Here is a 19,034-nt window from a genome sequence, read left to right as displayed (position 1 = left end):
AGCCCAGGGATTATTCCTGCTGTCAGATCAATGCACCTCCTATGACCAACACAATTTTTTCCGTGCCCACCACCCAATTCCAAGCAGCAGCTCTGCCTTTCGGACTGAGCCAGCCCGTGCCGAGGAGGACACCGTATGGATTTGGGGACGGCCGGCGGGCTCTTAGCAAGGCTGTGGCTCGTACAACGAGCAATTAAAGAGGGAGGAAGGAGCCAGCGAGGTGCACAAAGCCAAACCCCTCCAAACCTGGGCAGAGGTTCTCGTGCAAGGCAGGCGCGGAGGGAAGCGATCTGGCACCCTCTAGCGCGATGCTCCGGGAAGCGCTCGTCCCCCCGGCACCCATCGCCGGGCCCCAGCCGTGTCCCCTCGTCCTGAAGCCCCCCAGGCAGTCCGAGCCCATCTTTCCAGCCCAGCAGCCCCCTTTGGATGCCATTTGCTAGCCCAAGACACGTTATCTCCCCAGCAGAGGAGGCGCAGCTACAGCCGCCCACGAATATTTCGCCTTTTACGACTTGGCTCTCGAGCTGTTGGAAGGGAAACAGCTTTCTTCCTGTCCTCATCACCTTCACCGTCCTCCGGTGAACTTTTGGGTAATGTATGCTGTGTCACCGGAGCAGCACCAGCCTGTGCATGGCAATCAGGCACCCGTGTGTTTCCCAGGAGGACATCTCACATCATCTCCGAAGCTGAGGAGCCTGCACGGAGCATGGGCAGGAGAAAAAAAGATAACCCCAGCTCAGGGCACATCGGTCCCTTCCAGGGATTTGGACCAATTCCACAAAGCCTCCTGCACAAAACCTGCTCCTTTCCCGTGTTGTCACAAGCAGCATGGTTTGAGGGGCAGACAGGGGGTGGTGGCCTCAGCATCACCACCCAGGAAGGTGCAGGTGGGACCGTGCAGAAGCCGTCACCACCAGGACAAACACCTCTGTGAGCCCTGAGACAGGGCAGGGCCAAGCCCTGAAATGTTGCTGTTGGTAAATGTTGCTTCTGGTCTTGCAAATGCATAAATGTGAGAGCTCCACTTGGACCTGGAGAGCTGGCACCACACCAACCTTCATGTCATTGAAAAACGCCCTTCTTAGTTGCCTAGTCGCTGACATTTTTGTTGAAAGTTTTTATTACCTGGGGAGAAATAAATAATAAATTTTGTGCTCAGTGCAGGGCAAGCTTCCCATCCCAAAACACAGAGTCCACTTTATCAACCCCCCTTCCATGCTCTTCCTTGTCCCCTTAGTCCAAAACCAAAGGACTGCTTGGGCAGGAGGCAACCCACGTATCTCCTGCCCCACTCTCACCCCAAAACACCCTCCTCCATGTCCTGTGCTCCTCTGCACCAGCCAGATGCTTCCCATGAAAACCAGCTGCCAGTAATGCAAGCCACGGGTCTGGCTCAGCTCTGGCTCAAGCTGGATCCAATTTTACAAAACTCATCTCGCAAGCAAGTTCATCTCCTATAAATAAACATAAAACCTGGGATGTTTGCCTGGCCCCTGAAACAAAAGGACTTTTGCTACACAGCTTAAATTTTTATTGCTAGTTAGTGTAAGAGAGGGGGAAACACAAAAGCGAGGACTGAGCCAGGATCCGTGCACGCTTTTGCAGGCAGACCAGCCAGTGAATCCCCTTAACGACCTTTAAAAGGCTTCTTGCCTGTCGTGCTAATTGCGTGGTCACTTTGTGATGTGGACACATGTTCGCAGGATACTCAGCCGAGACCATCAGCGAGACAGATTGCTCTCAATTTATGCACATATTCTGAAAAGTGTGATTTTTCCCTCTTAAAGACGTAAGAGGCCTTTTTTAAAATCGGCTTACATTTCCAAACCACAGACTCACCAAACTGAATAAGCCGAATTCAGCAAGCCAGAGCTATCAGCAAGGAGACTCAAGCCCTGGTCAGGGTGTCGGAGTTATGACCACATAACTTGCTCCCAAGAAGCAGCAATTTTTTAGTTTTTGGAGGCAGGGCAGGAGGATAAACATTAAAGCAACTCGCTCACACTGGCTTTTCCACTTGAAAACCACAAAGTTTCCGCGGCACGTGCAATGCTTGAATCCTTTTAGAAGACCACAATAAGATCCAGCGTTGCCAGAAAACCAGTACGAGAGCGGTGGCTTGCAGGAAATCACTAAAAAAAGGTCTTGGCAATGTGGAGAGGTTGAGTAGTGCCCTCCCTGCTTCAAAACAGCCAGTTAAGACTGTGTTAAATCAGGTTGCATTTTTTAATTATGGTTTACAGAAGACATAAAGGGAAAAGAAACACGGGTGTGGGCAGGATGCTTGGTGCCCGTTTGAAGAGCAGGGCAACGTCGCACTCGTCCGTGCACACAGATGTTAAGTGCAAGTGTGGTGGAAAAACTAATGCAATAATACCCAAATCACTTGAGACGCCCTGTGCTCCCCCCTCCCTAGGAGCTTTAAATAAGAAGCATTAAATGAAAGCCGGAGGGCAGGTTGTTGCTCGGGGTCAATCGATGCTTCTCCCGCGCGGCCAGTGACGTTGCATCTGGCGAGGACTTGGCCCCGGGGCTTCAGGGGCTGCGTTGGTGAGAGCAAAGTCAGGGACAAGGAGAGAACAGCCTGGGCTGTGGTAGCACCAAGCAGCTGAAACCGCCACCTCCCTGCCCATCCTGGGGAAAGAGAAGTGCAGGAGAAACAGCACGTATCTGTGTTTGCACCATTAGGAGGAAAACTTGAAAGTTAACACGTTATTTCTTGGTTTCAAATGATTAGTGAAACAGAAATGGATTTTTTTTTTTCTAAATATCCTTATTACCTTACTATTCTTGACTGCTCTTTAGTCATTACTTAGTTAACTCAAACTTGCTGGTGAATGTACTCCCATCAATGCTGGTCAAAAGAGCATCCAGGCACGTGCTTCACTCGAAGCAGATAACTAAGGCGCATTCAGCGAAACTCACCCATCTGCCTCAGTGTTTTTTTTTCCTCTGAATAGGGCCCCTCTGTCATTTTAAAAGCTATATTTCTTTTCAGCATAAAGTACTGCAGCAGCGAAAATCAATGCGTCGTGCTCCATCAGTGTGCATCTGTCACTCAGCTCCCAGCGCGGGGAAAAGGAAGCAACGCACGGAGAAAACACTCGCCCTGTCCCCTTCCTTTAAGAACAGCCAAGAGTAAAAAGATGCATAATTTAGTGGAATGGCTTTATTTGTGTGCTGGGTTATACTCAACGTCAGCCGAGGTTATGTTCTTGCCTTCGGTTGCTGCTGGGTGTTGCTTCAAAGTCATTCTGAGTCACTGCTCTCCGTCTTCATCTGCTGATGGGCCCCCAGGTAGTGATGGAAACATAACTTCCCTTGACATGGATAACCTCCAATAAAGGAGTGACTTCTCTTTTGACATGCTGATTAGAATAAATGCGGGGAGGCTGAAGGGAGGAGGAAGGGGGCCGTAGCTCCTGGAAAGCAAAGAAAATGGGTCACATCCTGCTCTGCCTCTGTGGCCGCAGATTCACTCGGAGCTATTTGCAAAGCAGCAAGGAACTCGTTAGGCTGCTGCTAGGGCTATTGATGGAAATGCAAATCTTTACCTACAATACCTTATTCCACAGCAAATGAACAGCAGCCTGGGGAAAACCAGAGAGCTGTAGTCTAGGGAACGCAAATCTCCCGGTCCCGCAGTCCATCAGGATTGAGGCATCGCCTCTCTTTTTCAGATCTTAGCCCGAAAAACAAACCCCGAGGTCTGACTTCACTCAGATTTTCCATTAGCTGTGTCAATACTGACTTTAAAGAAATTCCTCCAGGTTTCCACGAGCCTCAGTAAGGTGAGAATCAGAGCCTGAGCATTCGGTAAATCAGCCCTGGCTGGTGCAAAGGGAAAGGGCTGTGCTCAGAGGGACGCGGTCTGGCTGGCACTTTGCAAGACCAAGGGAAGTCTCCTCTGGAGCCGAGCTTTTGTTTCAGCCTGACACGAGGCTTGCCAAGGCCAGTAATTCTTTCCATTACGTTCAATGGGCTTTGGGTCAGGTTGTTTATAGTGAATTCAGCTTTGGCTGCCCAGAGCAATACGTTGTGAGATCAGCTCACTCAGAAACCAAGTGGGGGGCTTCCAGAAAAATCCTGCCCTGGTCTTCCAAAGGATCCTGCTGCGACAGTACCCCACTCACTCTACTGGTCCCAGTAATGCTATCTGCAATGGGATCACATAGCCAAGGGCTTCCCCTCTCTAGGAAAGAGCATTAACACTCCCCATCTCGACCCCTCAGTGGGGTCTGCACTTGCTGTCACATGCAGGCTTTCCACCGAGCACCAAACATTGTCATTTACACCCATAAAAAGCTGAATTCAGCACTCTTTCCATAAAACGGATCGTGAACCCTTACCACCACTTGCCTCTCCTTGGAATAATAAATTATGAGGACAAATGGCAGAATCATTATCAGTTTCAATACCCAGTCATAAATAGTCTTGTAAGAACACTGAAATGATGGTGTTTTATTGCGTTAGATATCACTTGCCATTAATTACAGCATGAAACTTTTGTACTTTGATGAAAAGCATTTTAGCCAGCTCAGTTATAAATTTAAAACAGCCTTAAAACAAAAGTCACCTCAAGATGTGTTGGTCTTTTTTTTTTTTTTCTCTCTATAGATCTAAACCCGAAATAGCATTTTAAGCTTGGACAGACACAAAAGCAAGATTTTATAAAGCTATTTTATTGCATGCACATTCAGCTTTCGCATTTACGGCAAACTAACAGTACCCATGGCTATTTTTTACAGTAACATCGTTGGCAGATGGATTTCACTGGTGCAGATACTTCATAGTTGGCTTGGTTTAGTACGGGTTTTCTTTGTAATGATCAAGTGCTGTTGTGAATCAACGTGATCTAGTTTACATTTCTGCCCTGTTTCTTCTGTTTGGATCATTTCTCTTCCCTTCTGTCACTGTAACCACAGAGGACAGAAGCAGCTGAGTGCAGAGCAAGCTTGAAGTCAACAGGAGCTGGTGGGTTCAGCTCCTAACAAATCTGGGGGACCCCCCAAGACGTCACATAAAGAAATTGATTTCAGCCTAACTTTGGTGCAACAACCCACAGGAGTGAAGCTAAAAAATCTACATTTTCAAACATTTTTTATGCAGAGGTCGAAGGGCTTCCTGCTGTGGCAGTTTAAGTCACTGCTCCTGTGGAACAGGTTATCAGCCCATGGCATTGATCCCATTTTGCATTCGTTTACAGAAGGGATTATTCCACCCTGCTTTGGGATGGGTAACCTTACAGCCACTGCAGCCACAAATCCACAGAGACCAGGTTTCTGTCCTAAACTAATCCCAGTGGAACTGCTCACGACCATACGTGAATTTACCTTGCCTCACCCAAACGCACAGCACCAGCTGTACTGGCTCCCATATTTTCAGTAGACTTAGAGAAGACCTTGGAGAAGACCTCTTTCCTTTCCCATTCCTCCAGGAGGGAAGCTGTGAGACCCAGAATTTGAGTTAGTCTCATGAGACCTGGCAGGCCAAGGTTTGCCTTTTGCCCTGCCAAAGGCTCTTGTTTTGCCCAGGCACACCACAAGAACCTCCTCAGAGGTACGGTGGGAATCAGCTCAAGCTTAAAATAAGCCTAGGAGTGTGCCCATTTTACTTCACTAGCCCCAAAATTGATCCTCCCCACCTATAGGTAGTGCCCATCTTCCCCAAAATCTGCCACTGGACATAAAGAGGCTTAGCAGCACATCTTGCCAGTAAAGACAAAAGCAAAGCTTTTTCCATGTTCTTTATGACTAGGTTGGCCAACCCATTCAGCAGCAGATCAATATACTTCATGATTTTCCTTTTCCTGATGATTTACCTATAGAAAGCCTTATTCTTGCCCCTCACGTCCCTCATCATCAGTTTCATCTCGCTTCTGGCTTTTCTAATTCCATCCATGTTGGACCATATCTGAGATCTGAGGACAAGTGACGTTCCCCAGGACTGATGAGCACCTGCAAAAACAGATGTCATTATAGCAACTGAACTGGTGCTTGAAACGGTGACCATTTGCTTTTTGACACAAAAGTGAGAAATTGGAAAAAGAAAAAAACCAACAGCCTAATTGCTCATTTAAAGCAGCCTGTTCTTTCCCTTCTGCTTAGCCTCATTTGACAATCTGAGAGTTTAGCTCCCAGTGCTCTTGCTTAAAATATAACAGATGGCCTCTAATAAGTAAATTGAAAAGTGCAAATAAGGTTAAAACAATTTTTCTTTATTGAATATCATTAACTTCAAGGCTGTCCACTTTAAAATGCTAATTAAACCTCACTTCCTTTTGCAGGGTTCTAGTGAAGAAAGATTGCCACGGGGTAAATTCCTCTTGCTTGCAGAGGACTAACCCAGCAAGCCGAGAGCAAACCAGGCTGTTACGTGCCCCACTGTTACGAAGCCGAGTTGGAACCTCTCAATTTATCTGCCCCTTCCATGCTCCTTCTTCCCCACAAGTCCAACGCAGTCAAGAAGAAATTCAGAAAGAGGTGAAGTGTGAAACCCCACTCGGCAAACAGCAGTTTCTCCCAGGGTCACTTCTGGTCCAAGGCAAATGTAGGGTTTCTGCGGGAGCAAGGGATTGCTGACACGGTGCTACGGCCCTGCCACGCGTCATGCTGCAAGCACGTGGCTCCGTGCTGCTGGCACCACGCTTAGGGGACAGGAGGTCCTCCAGCACCTTCCCCCCGCCTCACTCCTAATTTCCAGTCCAAATTTATTCCTGGTGCGTGTCGTTTGCTTGTGTGCCAGCACTGTCCTTTGGCTTGAACAACTCTTCTCCTGCTCTTTACCCCCAGCCTGAAGGATTTATGCTGCGCGATGGTGTTACCTCTCAGCTTCCACTTGGTAGGTTAAGCAAGCCAAGCTTTTAGTCCCCTCTGCTAGGACAGCATTTCTCTTCCCCTGATCAACACATCATCCCTCTTCCTCGCTTGTTCCAGTTTAAATTCTGTCTTGAACACAAGAGCATCGATTTGCAAATGCCCTCCCCGATGGGGTCCCACCAGTGCCTTGCACGAGGCAATGCTCCTACCTCAACTGGAAAGGCTCCCAGCTGAGCTCAAGGTCAACACTTAACCTTCATGGCCAGTTCACACTTAATTTCTAGTCACCATGTAGAGAAAAAAAAGAAAAAGAAAGAAAAAAGTGTGTTGAAATCTTTCACTTCCTTTGTTACTGCTGAAGGCTGAGCTTCCAGTCCAATACAAGGTCCAGAAGACACCACAACTCCACAGCCAACCCCACGCACACCTGAAAGCAGTGGCTGTGGGGCATTCAGCCTTTTGGACAGCAGCCTTGGGGTGCCAGCCCATCACGGGGAGTTCTGGTGCTACTTCTGCCTGGTGGGTTTAACCCCAGTTCCCAGTTAGCTCCCAGTTTGCAGACAGTTCAGGGAGGGGGCCGTGTCCATGTCCCCTGGGATCCTGGAGCACTGTAGAGAAACAAAGCAAGACGCATCAGGGCAGAGGAGGGGTCCCTCCCCCTCCAAACACAGCATTCTCACTCATCTGAGAAATTTAATTTACTTCTTCATTTAAAGACTCAGAGCATAAATTACAAAATGCTGGACTTGGTATATAAAACACCGAACTTGATACAAATTACCTGGCCAGTCTCACCTCAGTGATTTCTCATCTAGACAATCTGGCTCACCATCAGCACACCCACCCCCTACTCCAAAATACTCATGTTATGGACAATCCAACTGTGCCTGTCCCATGCCTGAGTCACAGCAAAGCTTCCAGGCCAGGAAAGAAGGGAAAGAGTTTTTTGATGTTCCTTCTGTCCTGTACTATGAGCACTTGTCCCAGTGGTGCCTCTTCTTTTTTTTGCTATGGAAAGCTCATGCGTGATGGGAGTGACTACTGACAGGCAGGGGAAGCTGTTAGCAACAGTTGTTTAATTATAAAGCATGCCAAAACTGCACACAGTACAGATCAAAGTCGAAAATCTACATTCTCTGAGCAAACAGCAAAAGGAGTCTTTGCAGAAAAGCATTTGGGAGAGTTTGCCACATGGCAAACATGGTGAAATGGAATCAAATAAAACACCACGGACATATCTTCAGAGCCAAGAGTCACTGTGAGAAAAAAAAAAAAAATGCTTTCACACCAAAGGAAGTCTTGAAATGCAGTTTATTTGCTTATTCATCCACATGAACTGACTAAATCACGTATTGGATTAGCTACATTCAATGCCTTCTTTCTCCCTCTGCTTAAGTAGGCATTTCTTCTAAGGGACAACAATGGCAGGCACCAGAATAATTAGGCTGAGAAATTGAAATTAGGGAAACGCATTGTTGCCTTTCAACAGTATCTTTCTTGATCAAAAGGGTATTTTTGCAATAAGCAACTGTCCTCAGGTTGAGTCATTTAGGGCAGGAATCTAACAAAGAAACGTTATCAGGAGTGACAGGGGAATGTCCTGTCCTAGCCTAACAAGCCATGGCAGCAGTGCAAAGAGATGCTCTCAGGAGACGTAAGCTGTGACATCAAAGTTGTGTGAGAATCCTTTGCTTCATATTTGTTTTCTCTAATGTGTTTTATTTTGAGATGAAAGTCCTCAGCTAAGAAGCAGCTCCGTTTCTGCCCTTTTTCTCTAAGCTCTTCTTTTATCCAACGTGGCTCAGGCTGTTTTCAAGGAGAATGCCATCTTCCGACGCACCGGCACTGGAACAGAGCTGAGGTTTCAGGAGGGTAGTGCATACATGTCAGTCAGAGAGTAAATATTGTCTCCCAACAGCAAGTTGAACAGACCTTTGTTTTCCTCTGCAATGCTTGTCTAGGTCTTAAGGGAGCTGTCTTTTACTGTACCAGAGTACTGAGCTTGCAGGCATAATACAAATGCCTGAAAGAGTCCGGCTTGAAGGGATAAACACGAGCAAGGGCATGCAGCAAAAGGACAAAAAGCAGAAACGTAACAAAGCTCCCGGCCCACGTCCGTTGGATATCTCCATGCAGGTGTACAAAACAGGCTGTCTGAAGGGAGCTGGGGAGGTCAATCTCATGGATTTGACAGTAAAAACAGAGCAGTCCTGGAACAAGAAAACTTTCTCGTTGTACAACGGTAACTGGGGACAACTCTTGCCTCCGAAGTTGAGAGCAGCTTTCAATCAAGTCTTCAAGAGTTTTGACACAACCTGAAAAACTGGCTTTTGCTGCCCTTTCTCCACAAAACTGCCTTTCTACTCCCTCTGTCAGCAGGGAGGAAGGGCTCACTCAGGAGACAATTCACCTGATCTCTTGTAGACATCTGCTGTAAGATAAGAAGAGCGGCAGCCAAGAACTCCTTTCCCTTGTCAACCTTTTCTTTGATTACCAAGAGAGCCCCTATCACAGGAGACAGATGTCGCCTATGTCTGGTCAGATGAATCCCATCCCAAAGGTAACCAAAGACTTCTGTCCAATCAGATGCTAAGAGGGAAAGGACAACCAGAGAGATGCATCCCATAGGACTAAGACACAATTTATCCAATAAAAGCAGAGTTTGTAGCAGCATCTTAACAAGAAACATAGCACTAATTTCTGTCAACCAAAGGTCTTAGAGCAAGAAATGCTTCATGCAATAATAATATCCTCAGTTGTTCTAAGGGAAAGGTTGAATTATTGAGAACTGAGGCAACCAAGATCACCTAATCTCAGAAAAACAAGAGAATAGTGTTGGGGTTGACTTTCAGCAGGAGACAAGCTCACTCAGGAAAGTACCATGTAAAAGAGTTCTTAGCATCCCCCAGAAGTGGAAACAGCTGTCCAGGCAAACTGTGTACAAGAAAAAATCATATCTGCTGCTGAAGGAAAAAGGAAGAAAAAAATAGATCATGGGGGGAAAATATCTAGAAATCTTACATTCCAGCAATGTAAGCTTTGATGACTGAAAGCTAAACCACTTGTACAGGCTAAGCACAAAGGCTTGACCTAGGCTGCAATCAAAGCACAGAGGGTGCGCAGGGGCTGTAACTACTCTGAAAGCCTATGCTGAAGATGTTGTGTTAGCACACTTCAGAGACATACTCAGAAAGAAGCTGGTTACCAAAAAAATTCATCCTAAATTCTTTTTGTCTAGCACATCCCATTGCAATTTTGATCTGCGCCAAAGGAACAATGTAATAACAGATATGCACCTTTGGTGCAGATATGATTTTATGCCCAATTCACATGTGTGAATTGTACCAAAACTTTACTGTAGTAAAAGTTCAAGCCACATGAGATCAGGACTACATTCACCTCTAGTGAAGTTTTGTAACACTCCTTGTGGGACGGTGATCCCCTGCTATCAGAGGGAATATCCACCCAGCTGCTCATCATCCCTAGCCATATTTTTAACCATTTCCCAATTTCAACCCAATTTAACCAAGGGTTGAGATCTCGTTAAGATCCAGTTCCTGAAGGTTACACGAAAAACATCGGTGGCTGAGAAGAAGAAAAATCAGAATTAGTAGCTTTCAGAGAGAGAGGAGTTATAACTTGGACCTGTATTCATGACAAGCACCAGATGCAGACAGTTTAGTTCTCTAAAACAACTGTGCTTTTCTTCCCCACCCTCTAAGCTGCATACAGAAGTCTGGGGATGACAGCAAGAGAAATGCGGATAAAACAAATTCTGCTTTGGCTTTTTGCAGCTTTAGATACACGGCGCTGCTCTGTGATCTGTGGTGGTAGCCACGACTCCAAAGGAAAAGAAAGCTGAAAAACAAAAAGGTCCCACCGGGATCACACACGGCGCTACTCAGTTCAATTACTTATTAAAGCACCGACAGAGCGTGGACTTTTTCAGCACATTACTTATTCAATCAGAGCTCCAGCTCTCTCGGACAGATCCCTTAAGAAAAGCCAAGCACCTTTTCCTGTTTGTTTCCAGTTGCATCACAAAAGACTTTAAAGTCTTCAGGCTGCCAAGAAAAGCGTCTCTGGGTCACGGTACACCGAGAGCTTGTGGGCGAATCCTCTGCAACTCCGATTGACTGACGAGGGCACTAGGCCATCGAGCTGAGGAAGCTGCTCGGATTTTTCCATGTACCTCCACGACCCACCTGCAACCTAGAGGGGCTCTGCTCCTGCCAGGTGGGAGCTCTGGATCAGACAGCACCGAACAGCTTCCTTGTGGCTATAAAATATTTTGGGTTTTGTTTGTTTGTTTTTGTTTTTTTTAGTCAAAGAGGTGAGATCAATCTTCCATACAAGTTCCAGCAGATTAATCTGGGCTGGGAACAGCTCAGCAGGTCTTTAAACACAGAAGCTAGCCTTTCCTCTAGACCAGCTGGGGATACCTTGTGGCTAACCTTGAAGCACAGCAAGGTCCCTTGTTGCTAACCTCAAAGGTACCTTGAGATGGAGGGTGGGCATCAATCCATGAGATACGTTGAGGTAGAATACGTTGCTTTTAGGTTTGTGGTCACTAAGATCTTAATTAACTGGGTAACCTCTTTACTCCAGACAGACAGAACAACATGAGGTAGAGAAGCTGGCAAAATGAAAACAAAACAAACAAACAAACAAAAAACACTTGATTTTTGAAACTACATTGCACCAGTCTTCCATCACTGTGGGCTCCTTTACAGGGATGTGCACATGAGAGCAAGAAACCTGTGGTTCCTTGACGGGCTAACATGCATTTCTAAGACAAAAAGAAAAGAGTGGTAGAAGTCTTAACCAAGGGAAAATCATGTTCGACCAAACTCATAGCCTTCTATGATGGCATTACCAGCTGGGTAGATGAGGGGAGAGCAGTGGACGTCATCTACCTTGACTAACAAGGCTTTTGATACTGCCTCCCAGGTCATCCTGCTAGTAAACCTGAGAAAGTGTGGGATAGAGGACTGGACAGCAAGGTGGGTTGAGAACTGGCCGAGCTCAGAGGGTTTTATTGATGGGCAATGTCAGTGTGCCCTGTACAATGCCGCTGCCACCTCACTGGGGCAGTTTGAGTGGCCCTATCGTACAAATGTGCCCCTTGGAAGGTGGGGGACAAGGCGAGGCAGAGCTGGAGGTCCTGTCAAGGAAGCCACAGCCCTAGGAGTCCGGCACCGCCCTGCAGCCTCCTGGCGCCCACTGGGTGCCCCAGCTCCATGCTGCCTAGCAACAAGCGCCACCGGCCTCGCTATTGGCTGAGCCCAGAGGCGCCAAGGCAGGCAGCCAATGGGGCGGCGCCTGGCTGTGATGGAGCAGAGGTGTCACAGGGCAGGGTGGGTGATGTGGTGCTGGGTGTGCCGGGGCTGCGGCACTCCGGCGATGGCAGCGCGACAGTGGGCTGCTTGTGGCCCCTGGGGAGTGCTTCTGGGGACAGAAGTTCTTCATCATGCAGCTTTGGGGGTTTTCTTCGCTACAGCCCTGAGGAGTTCTCCATCGTGCAGCTTTTTGGGTTCTCTTCACCACGTTTCCCCTGTGAAGAGCTTAATCGTCCAGTTTTTGGTGTTTCCTCACTGCAGACTCTGAGCAGTGTTTTGTTGAGCAGCTTATGGTGTTTTCTTCGCTACAGCCCTGAGGAGTTCTTCATCGTGTAGCTTCTGGGGGTTTTCCCCACACCACGTTTCCCCTGAGGAGGCTTCACCATTCAGCTTTTTCATGTTTTCTTCACCATGCCACTCGAGGAGTAATTCTTCGTGGAACTTTTTCTGTTTTCTTCTCCTTGTCGCCCCTGAGGAGTGCTTCTGCTTGCAGCTTTTGGTGTTTTCTTCATTACGACCCTGAGGAGTTCTTTATCATCCAGCTTTTGGAGTTCTCTTCACCGTGTTTACCCAGAGGAGTTCTTCATCATGCAGCTTTGGGTGTTTGCTTCGCTACAGCCCTGTGGAGTTCTGCATTGTCCAGCTTTTGGAGTTCTCTTCACCGTGTTTACCCAGAGGAGTTATATAGTGGTATATATAACTCCTATACATATATAGGAGTTATATACTCCTATATAGGAGGTATGTATATACTGGTGCACTATAGTGCACCAGTCTTCCATCACTGTGGGCTCCTTTACAGGGATGTGCACATGAGAGCAAGAAACCTGTGGTTCCTTGACGGGCTAACATGCATTTCTAAGACAAAAAGAAAAGAGTGGTAGAAGTCTTAACCAAGGGAAAATCATGTTCGACCAAACTCATAGCCTTCTATGATGGCATTACCAGCTGGGTAGATGAGGGGAGAGCAGTGGACGTCATCTACCTTGACTAACAAGGCTTTTGATACTGTCTCCCAGGTCATCCTGCTAGTAAACCTGAGAAAGTGTGGGATAGAGGACTGGACAGTAAGGTGGGTTGAGAACTGGCCGAGCTCAGAGGGTTTTATTGACGGGCAATGTCAGTGTGCCCTGTACAATGCCGCTGCCACCTCACTGGGGCAGTTTGAGTGGCCCTATCGTACAAATGTGCCCCTTGGAAGGTGGGGGACAAGGCGAGGCAGAGCTGGAGGTCCTGTCAAGGAAGCCACAGCCCTAGGAGTCCGGCACCGCCCTGCAGCCTCCTGGCGCCCACTGGGTGCCCCAGCTCCATGCTGCCTAGCAACAAGCGCCACCGGCCTCGCTATTGGCTGAGCCCAGAGGCGCCAAGGCAGGCAGCCAATGGGGCGGCGCCTGGCTGTGATGGAGCAGAGGTGTCACAGGGCAGGGTGGGTGATGTGGTGCTGGGTGTGCCGGGGCTGCGGCACTCCGGCGATGGCAGCGCGACAGTGGGCTGCTTGTGGCCCCTGAGGAGTGCTTCTGGGGACAGAAGTTCTTCATCATGCAGCTTTGGGTGTTTGCTTCGCTACAGCCCTGAGGAGTTCTTCATCGTGTAGCTTTTTGGGATCTCTTCACCACGTTTCCACTGAGGAGGCTTCACCATTCAGCTTTTTCATGTTTTCTTCACCATGCCACTCGAGGAGTAATTCTTCGTGGAGCTTTTTGTGTTTTCTTCTCCTTGTCGCCCCTGAGGAGTGCTTCTGCTTGCAGCTTTTGGTGTTTTCTTCATTACGACCCTGAGGAGTTCTTTATCATCCAGCTTTTGGAGTTCTCTTCACCGTGTTTACCCAGAGGAGTTCTTCATCATGCAGCTTTGGGTGTTTGCTTCGCTACAGCCCTGAGGAGTTCTTCATCATACAGCTTTGGGGGTTTTCTTCACTGCAGCCCTGTGGAGTTCTGCATTGTCCCGCTTTTGCAGTTCTCTTCACCGTGTTTACCCAGAGGAGTTCTTCATCATGCAGCTTTGGGTATTTGCTTCGCTACAGCCCTGAGGAGTTCTGCATCGTGCAGCTTTTGGGGTTCTCCTCACCATGTATCCGCCTGAGGAGAGCTTCATCATGCAGCTTTTCGTATCGTTTTCACCCTGTTGCCCCTGAGAAGTGTTTCATACATGTATTTTAACTTTTGGTGTTTCTCTCTCATTCCAGGTCCCAAGGAGTTTTTCACCGTGCCGCTTTAGGGGTTCTCTTCACTGCAGCCTTTGAGGATCTCTTCATCGTACAGCTTTGGGGGTTTTCTTCACTGCGGCCCCGTGGAGTGCTGCATTGTCCCGCTTTTGGAGTTCTCTTCACCGTGTTCACCCAGAGGAGTTCTTCATCATGCAGCTTTTGGTTTTTGCTTCGCTACAGCCCTGAGGAGTTCTCCATCGTGCAGCTTTTTGGGATCTCTTCACCACGTTTCCCCTGAGGAGGCTTTATCATTCAGTTTTTCATGTTTTCTTCACCATGGCGCTTGAGGAGTAATTCTTCATGGAGCTTTTTGTGTTTTCTTCTCCTTGTCACCCCTGAGGAATGCTTCTGCTTGCAGCTTTTGGTTTTTTCTTCACTACGACCCTGAGGATTTCTTTATCATCCAGCTTTTGGGGTTCTCTTCACCACGTTGCCCCTGTGAAGAGCTTCATCGTCCAGCTGTTGGTGTTTCCTCACTGCAGCCTCTGAGCAGTGTTTTGTTGAGCAGCTTATGGTGTTTTCTTCGCTACAGCCCTGAGGAGTTCTTCATCGTGCAGCTTCTGGGGGTTTTCCCCACACCACGTTTCCCCTGAGGAGGCTTCACCATTCAGCTTTTTCATGTTATCTTCACCATGCCACTCGAGGAGTAATTCTTCGTGGAGCTTTTTGTGTTTTCTTCTCCTTGTCGCCCCTGAGGAGTGCTTCTGCTTGCAGCTTTTGGTGTTTTCTTCATTACGACCCTGAGGAGTTCTTTATCGTCCAGCTTTTGGGGTTCTCTTCACCGTGTTTACCCAGAGGAGTTCTTCATCATGCAGCTTTTGGTGTTTGCTTCGCTACAGCCCTGAGGAGTTCTTCATCGTACAGCTTTGGGGGTTTTCTTCACTGCAGCCCTGTGGAGTTCTGCATTGTCCCGCTTTTGGAGTTCTCTTCACCGTGTTTACCCAGAGGAGTTCTTCATCATGCAGCTTTTGGTGTTTGCTTCGCTACAGCCCTGAGGAGTTCTCCATCGTGCAGCTTCTGGGGGTTTTCCCCACACCACGTTTCCTCTGAGGAGGCTTCACCATTCAGCTTTTTGTGTTTTCTTCACTATGGCACTCGAGGAGTAATTCTTCGTGGAACTTTTTCTGTTTTCTTCTCCTTGTCGCCCCTGAGGAGTGCTTCTGCTTGCAGCTTTTGGTGTTTTCTTCATTACGACCCTGAGGAGTTCTTTATCATCCAGCTTTTGGAGTTCTCTTCACCGTGTTTACCCAGAGGAGTTCTTCATCATGCAGCTTTTGGTGTTTGCTTCGCTACAGCCCTGAGGAGTTCTCCATCGTGCAGCTTCTGGGGGTTTTCCCCACACCACGTTTCCCCTGAGGAGGCTTCACCATTCAGCTTTTTGTGTTTTCTTCACTATGGCACTCGAGGAGTAATTCTTCGTGGAACTTTTTCTGTTTTCTTCTCCTTGTCGCCCCTGAGGAGTGCTTCTGCTTGCAGCTTTTGGTGTTTTCTTCATTACGACCCTGAGGAGTTCTTTATCATCCAGCTTTTGGAGTTCTCTTCACCGTGTTTACCCAGAGGAGTTCTTCATCATGCAGCTTTGGGTGTTTGCTTCGCTACAGCCCTGAGGAGTTCTGCATCGTGCAGCTTTTGGGGTTCTCCTCACCATGTATCCGCCTGAGGAGAGCTTCATCATGCAGCTTTTCGTATCGTTTTCACCCTGTTGCCCCTGAGAAGTGTTTCATACATGTATTTTAACTTTTGGTGTTTCTCTCTCATTCCAGGTCCCAAGGAGTTTTTCACCGTGCCGCTTTAGGGGTTCTCTTCACTGCAGCCTTTGAGGATCTCTTCATCGTACAGCTTTGGGGGTTTTCTTCACTGCGGCCCCGTGGAGTGCTGCATTGTCCCGCTTTTGGAGTTCTCTTCACCGTGTTCACCCAGAGGAGTTCTTCATCATGCAGCTTTTGGTTTTTGCTTCGCTACAGCCCTGAGGAGTTCTCCATCGTGCAGCTTTTTGGGATCTCTTCACCACGTTTCCCCTGAGGAGGCTTCATCATTCAGTTTTTCATGTTTTCTTCACCATGGCGCTTGAGGAGTAATTCTTCATGGAGCTTTTTGTGTTTTCTTCTCCTTGTCACCCCTGAGGAATGCTTCTGCTTGCAGCTTTTGGTTTTTTCTTCACTACGACCCTGAGGATTTCTTTATCATCCAGCTTTTGGGGTTCTCTTCACCACGTTGCCCCTGTGAAGAGCTTCATCGTCCAGCTGTTGGTGTTTCCTCACTGCAGCCTCTGAGCAGTGTTTTGTTGAGCAGCTTATGGTGTTTTCTTCGCTACAGCCCTGAGGAGTTCTTCATCGTACAGCTTTGGGGGTTTTCTTCACTGCGGCCCTGTGGAGTTCTGCATTGTCCCGCTTTTGGAGTTCTCTTCACCGTGTTTACCCAGAGGAGTTCTTCATCGTGCAGCTTTTGGTGTTTGATTCGCTACAGCCCTGAGGAGTTCTCCATCGTGCAGCTTCTGGGGGTTTTCCCCACACCACGTTTCCCCTGAGGAGGCTTCACCATTCAGCTTTTTCATGTTTTCTTCACTATGGCACTCGAGGAGTAATTCTTCGTGGAGCTTTTTGTGTTTTCTTCTCCTTGTCGCCCCTGAGGAGTGCTTCTGCTTGCAGCTTTTGGTGTTTTCTTCATTACGACCCTGAGGAGTTCTTTATCGTCCAGCTTTTGCGGTTCTCTTCACCACATTTACCCTGAGGAGCTTTTCATCGTGCAGCTTTTGGTGTTTTCTTCACTGCAGCCTTTGAGGACTTCTTCATCGTACAGCTTTGGGGGTTTTCTTCACTGTGGCCCTGTGGAGTTCTGCATTGTCCCGCTTTTGGAGTTCTCTTCACCGTGTTTACCCAGAGGACCTCTTCATCGTGCAGCTTCTGGTGTTTGCTTCGCTACAGCCCTGAGGAGTTCTCCACTGTGCAGCTTCTGGGGGTTTTCCCCACACCACGTTTCCCCTGAGGAGGCTTCACCATTCAGCTTTTTCATGTTTTCTTCACCATGCCACTCGAGGAGTAATTCTTCGTGGAGCTTCTTGTGTTTTCTTCTCCTTGTCGCCCCTGAGGAGTGCTTCTGCTTGCAGCTTTTGGTGTTTTCTTCACTACGTCCCTGAGGATTTCTTTATCGTCCAGCTTTTGGGGTTCTCTTCACCACGTTTACCCTGAGGATCTCTTCATCGTGCAGCTTTTGGTGTTTTCTTCACTGCATCCCTGTGGAGTTCTGCATCGTCCAGCTTTTGGGGTTCTCTTCACCATGTTTACCCAGAGGAGTTCATCATGCAGCTTCTGGTGTTTTCTTCACTGAGGCTCTTGAGGAGTTCTGCGTTGTCCAGCTTTTGGGGATCTCCTCACCATGTTTTCCCTGAGGTGAGCTTCATCATGCAGCTTTTCATGTTGTTTTCACCCTGTTGTTCCTGAGAAGTGGTTCATCTTTTAACTTTTGGTGGTATTCTCTCATTCCAGGCCCTGAGGAGTTTTTCATCGTGCAGCTTTTGGTGTTCTCTTCACTGCGGCCCCTGAGGACTTCTTCATCATGCAGATTTGGGAGTTGTCTTCACTGAGGCCCTTTTTGGCATCTACCATGTCTGCAGCCAGACCGGCAGCTCAGTGCCTGAAGTGTGAAGAAGCACATCCTCCTGTTTGTTTTCAATCTGCCAACTGATCCTTTCATGTAGAGCTCTTTCTTTTTTGTACTAGGTGTCATGTGTAATTCTTTCTCCTCCTTTTCAGTTATGCTGCTATAAATCTCTTTCAAACCATTTATGAGTTCTCTTGCCTTATTCTGTTTCAAACCGTTTATGAGTTGTCTTGAACAGGCTGCCATGGGAGGCTGTGGAGTCTCCTTCTCTGGAGATACTCAAGGCCTGTCTGGACGCTTGCCTGGGCAACCTGCTCTAGGAACCTGCTTTGGCAGGGGGGTTGGACCCAATGATCTCTGGAGGTCCCTTCCAACCCCTACAATTCCATGATTCCGTAAATTCTTACAGCTGCGTCTTTTCAAAGGACTTTTCTAGGGGGAGATTTATTGAGTCTTATTCTATCTGACACTAGTCAGTGAACATGTGCAACTTTGGTGAGCTAGAAAAAAAAAAAAAAGAGGTTGTCTATAAATTCTTATACTCCAGGCACCGTTCCTCCGAGGCCAGCCCTAATAAACCCATCACCACAGCAATACTGCAATTCAGTGGTGCTCAGCTCCTGGTCTTCCAGAGTCTTTTTGCAGAGACTCCTGCAGCTAGCACACAGTGCATCAGCTGCCCTGAGGAAACAGCACTTTAATGCTGATACAGGACACATCAGAGACCCCCAACCTGACTTACTGGGGCCAGAAATGTTCATATGTGGCTACGGTACAGCCTTGAACGCGGAGAAGAGCTCAGGCCCTGAAAGTAGCTAAACCACCTAAGCGATACCCCACTAACAGTACTGCTAATAATCTAGAGATGCTCTGACTACCAAAAAATAAATAAAATAAAAGTCCTTGTGCCTTGTAGCACTGTGCTACGAGCTGGGAGATGTAAGCTTGCTCACTTTCTTCAGCTAAGCAAGGAACTGAATCTCTTATTTCACTGGCAAAGCCCCAAAGCTGGACAAGGTATCAGTCTGCTCACTCGGGTAAGCCAGCTGAGCTACTCAAACTGTCAGCAAA

The 19,034-nt window shown here is 47.8% G+C and overlaps 1 protein-coding gene across 1 annotated transcript in view; it reads right to left on the bottom strand.

Annotated features, from left to right (window-relative positions):
* Positions 1-6,196: 6,196 nt before the first annotated feature.
* Positions 6,197-19,034, bottom strand: part of XYLB (xylulokinase) — a 95,955-nt gene continuing 83,117 nt past the window's right edge. Inside the window, exon 19 of the mRNA XM_072033863.1 lies at positions 6,197-9,492. Coding sequence (XP_071889964.1) covers positions 9,115-9,492 — 378 coding nt within the window. The 3' untranslated portion in view covers positions 6,197-9,114. The remainder of the gene's footprint in view (positions 9,493-19,034) is intronic.

Source organism: Anas platyrhynchos, chromosome 2 (assembly GCF_047663525.1).
Source record: "Anas platyrhynchos isolate ZD024472 breed Pekin duck chromosome 2, IASCAAS_PekinDuck_T2T, whole genome shotgun sequence".
Taxonomy (NCBI): Eukaryota; Metazoa; Chordata; class Aves; order Anseriformes; family Anatidae; genus Anas; species Anas platyrhynchos.
This window is presented reverse-complemented; position numbering and strand designations above follow the sequence as displayed.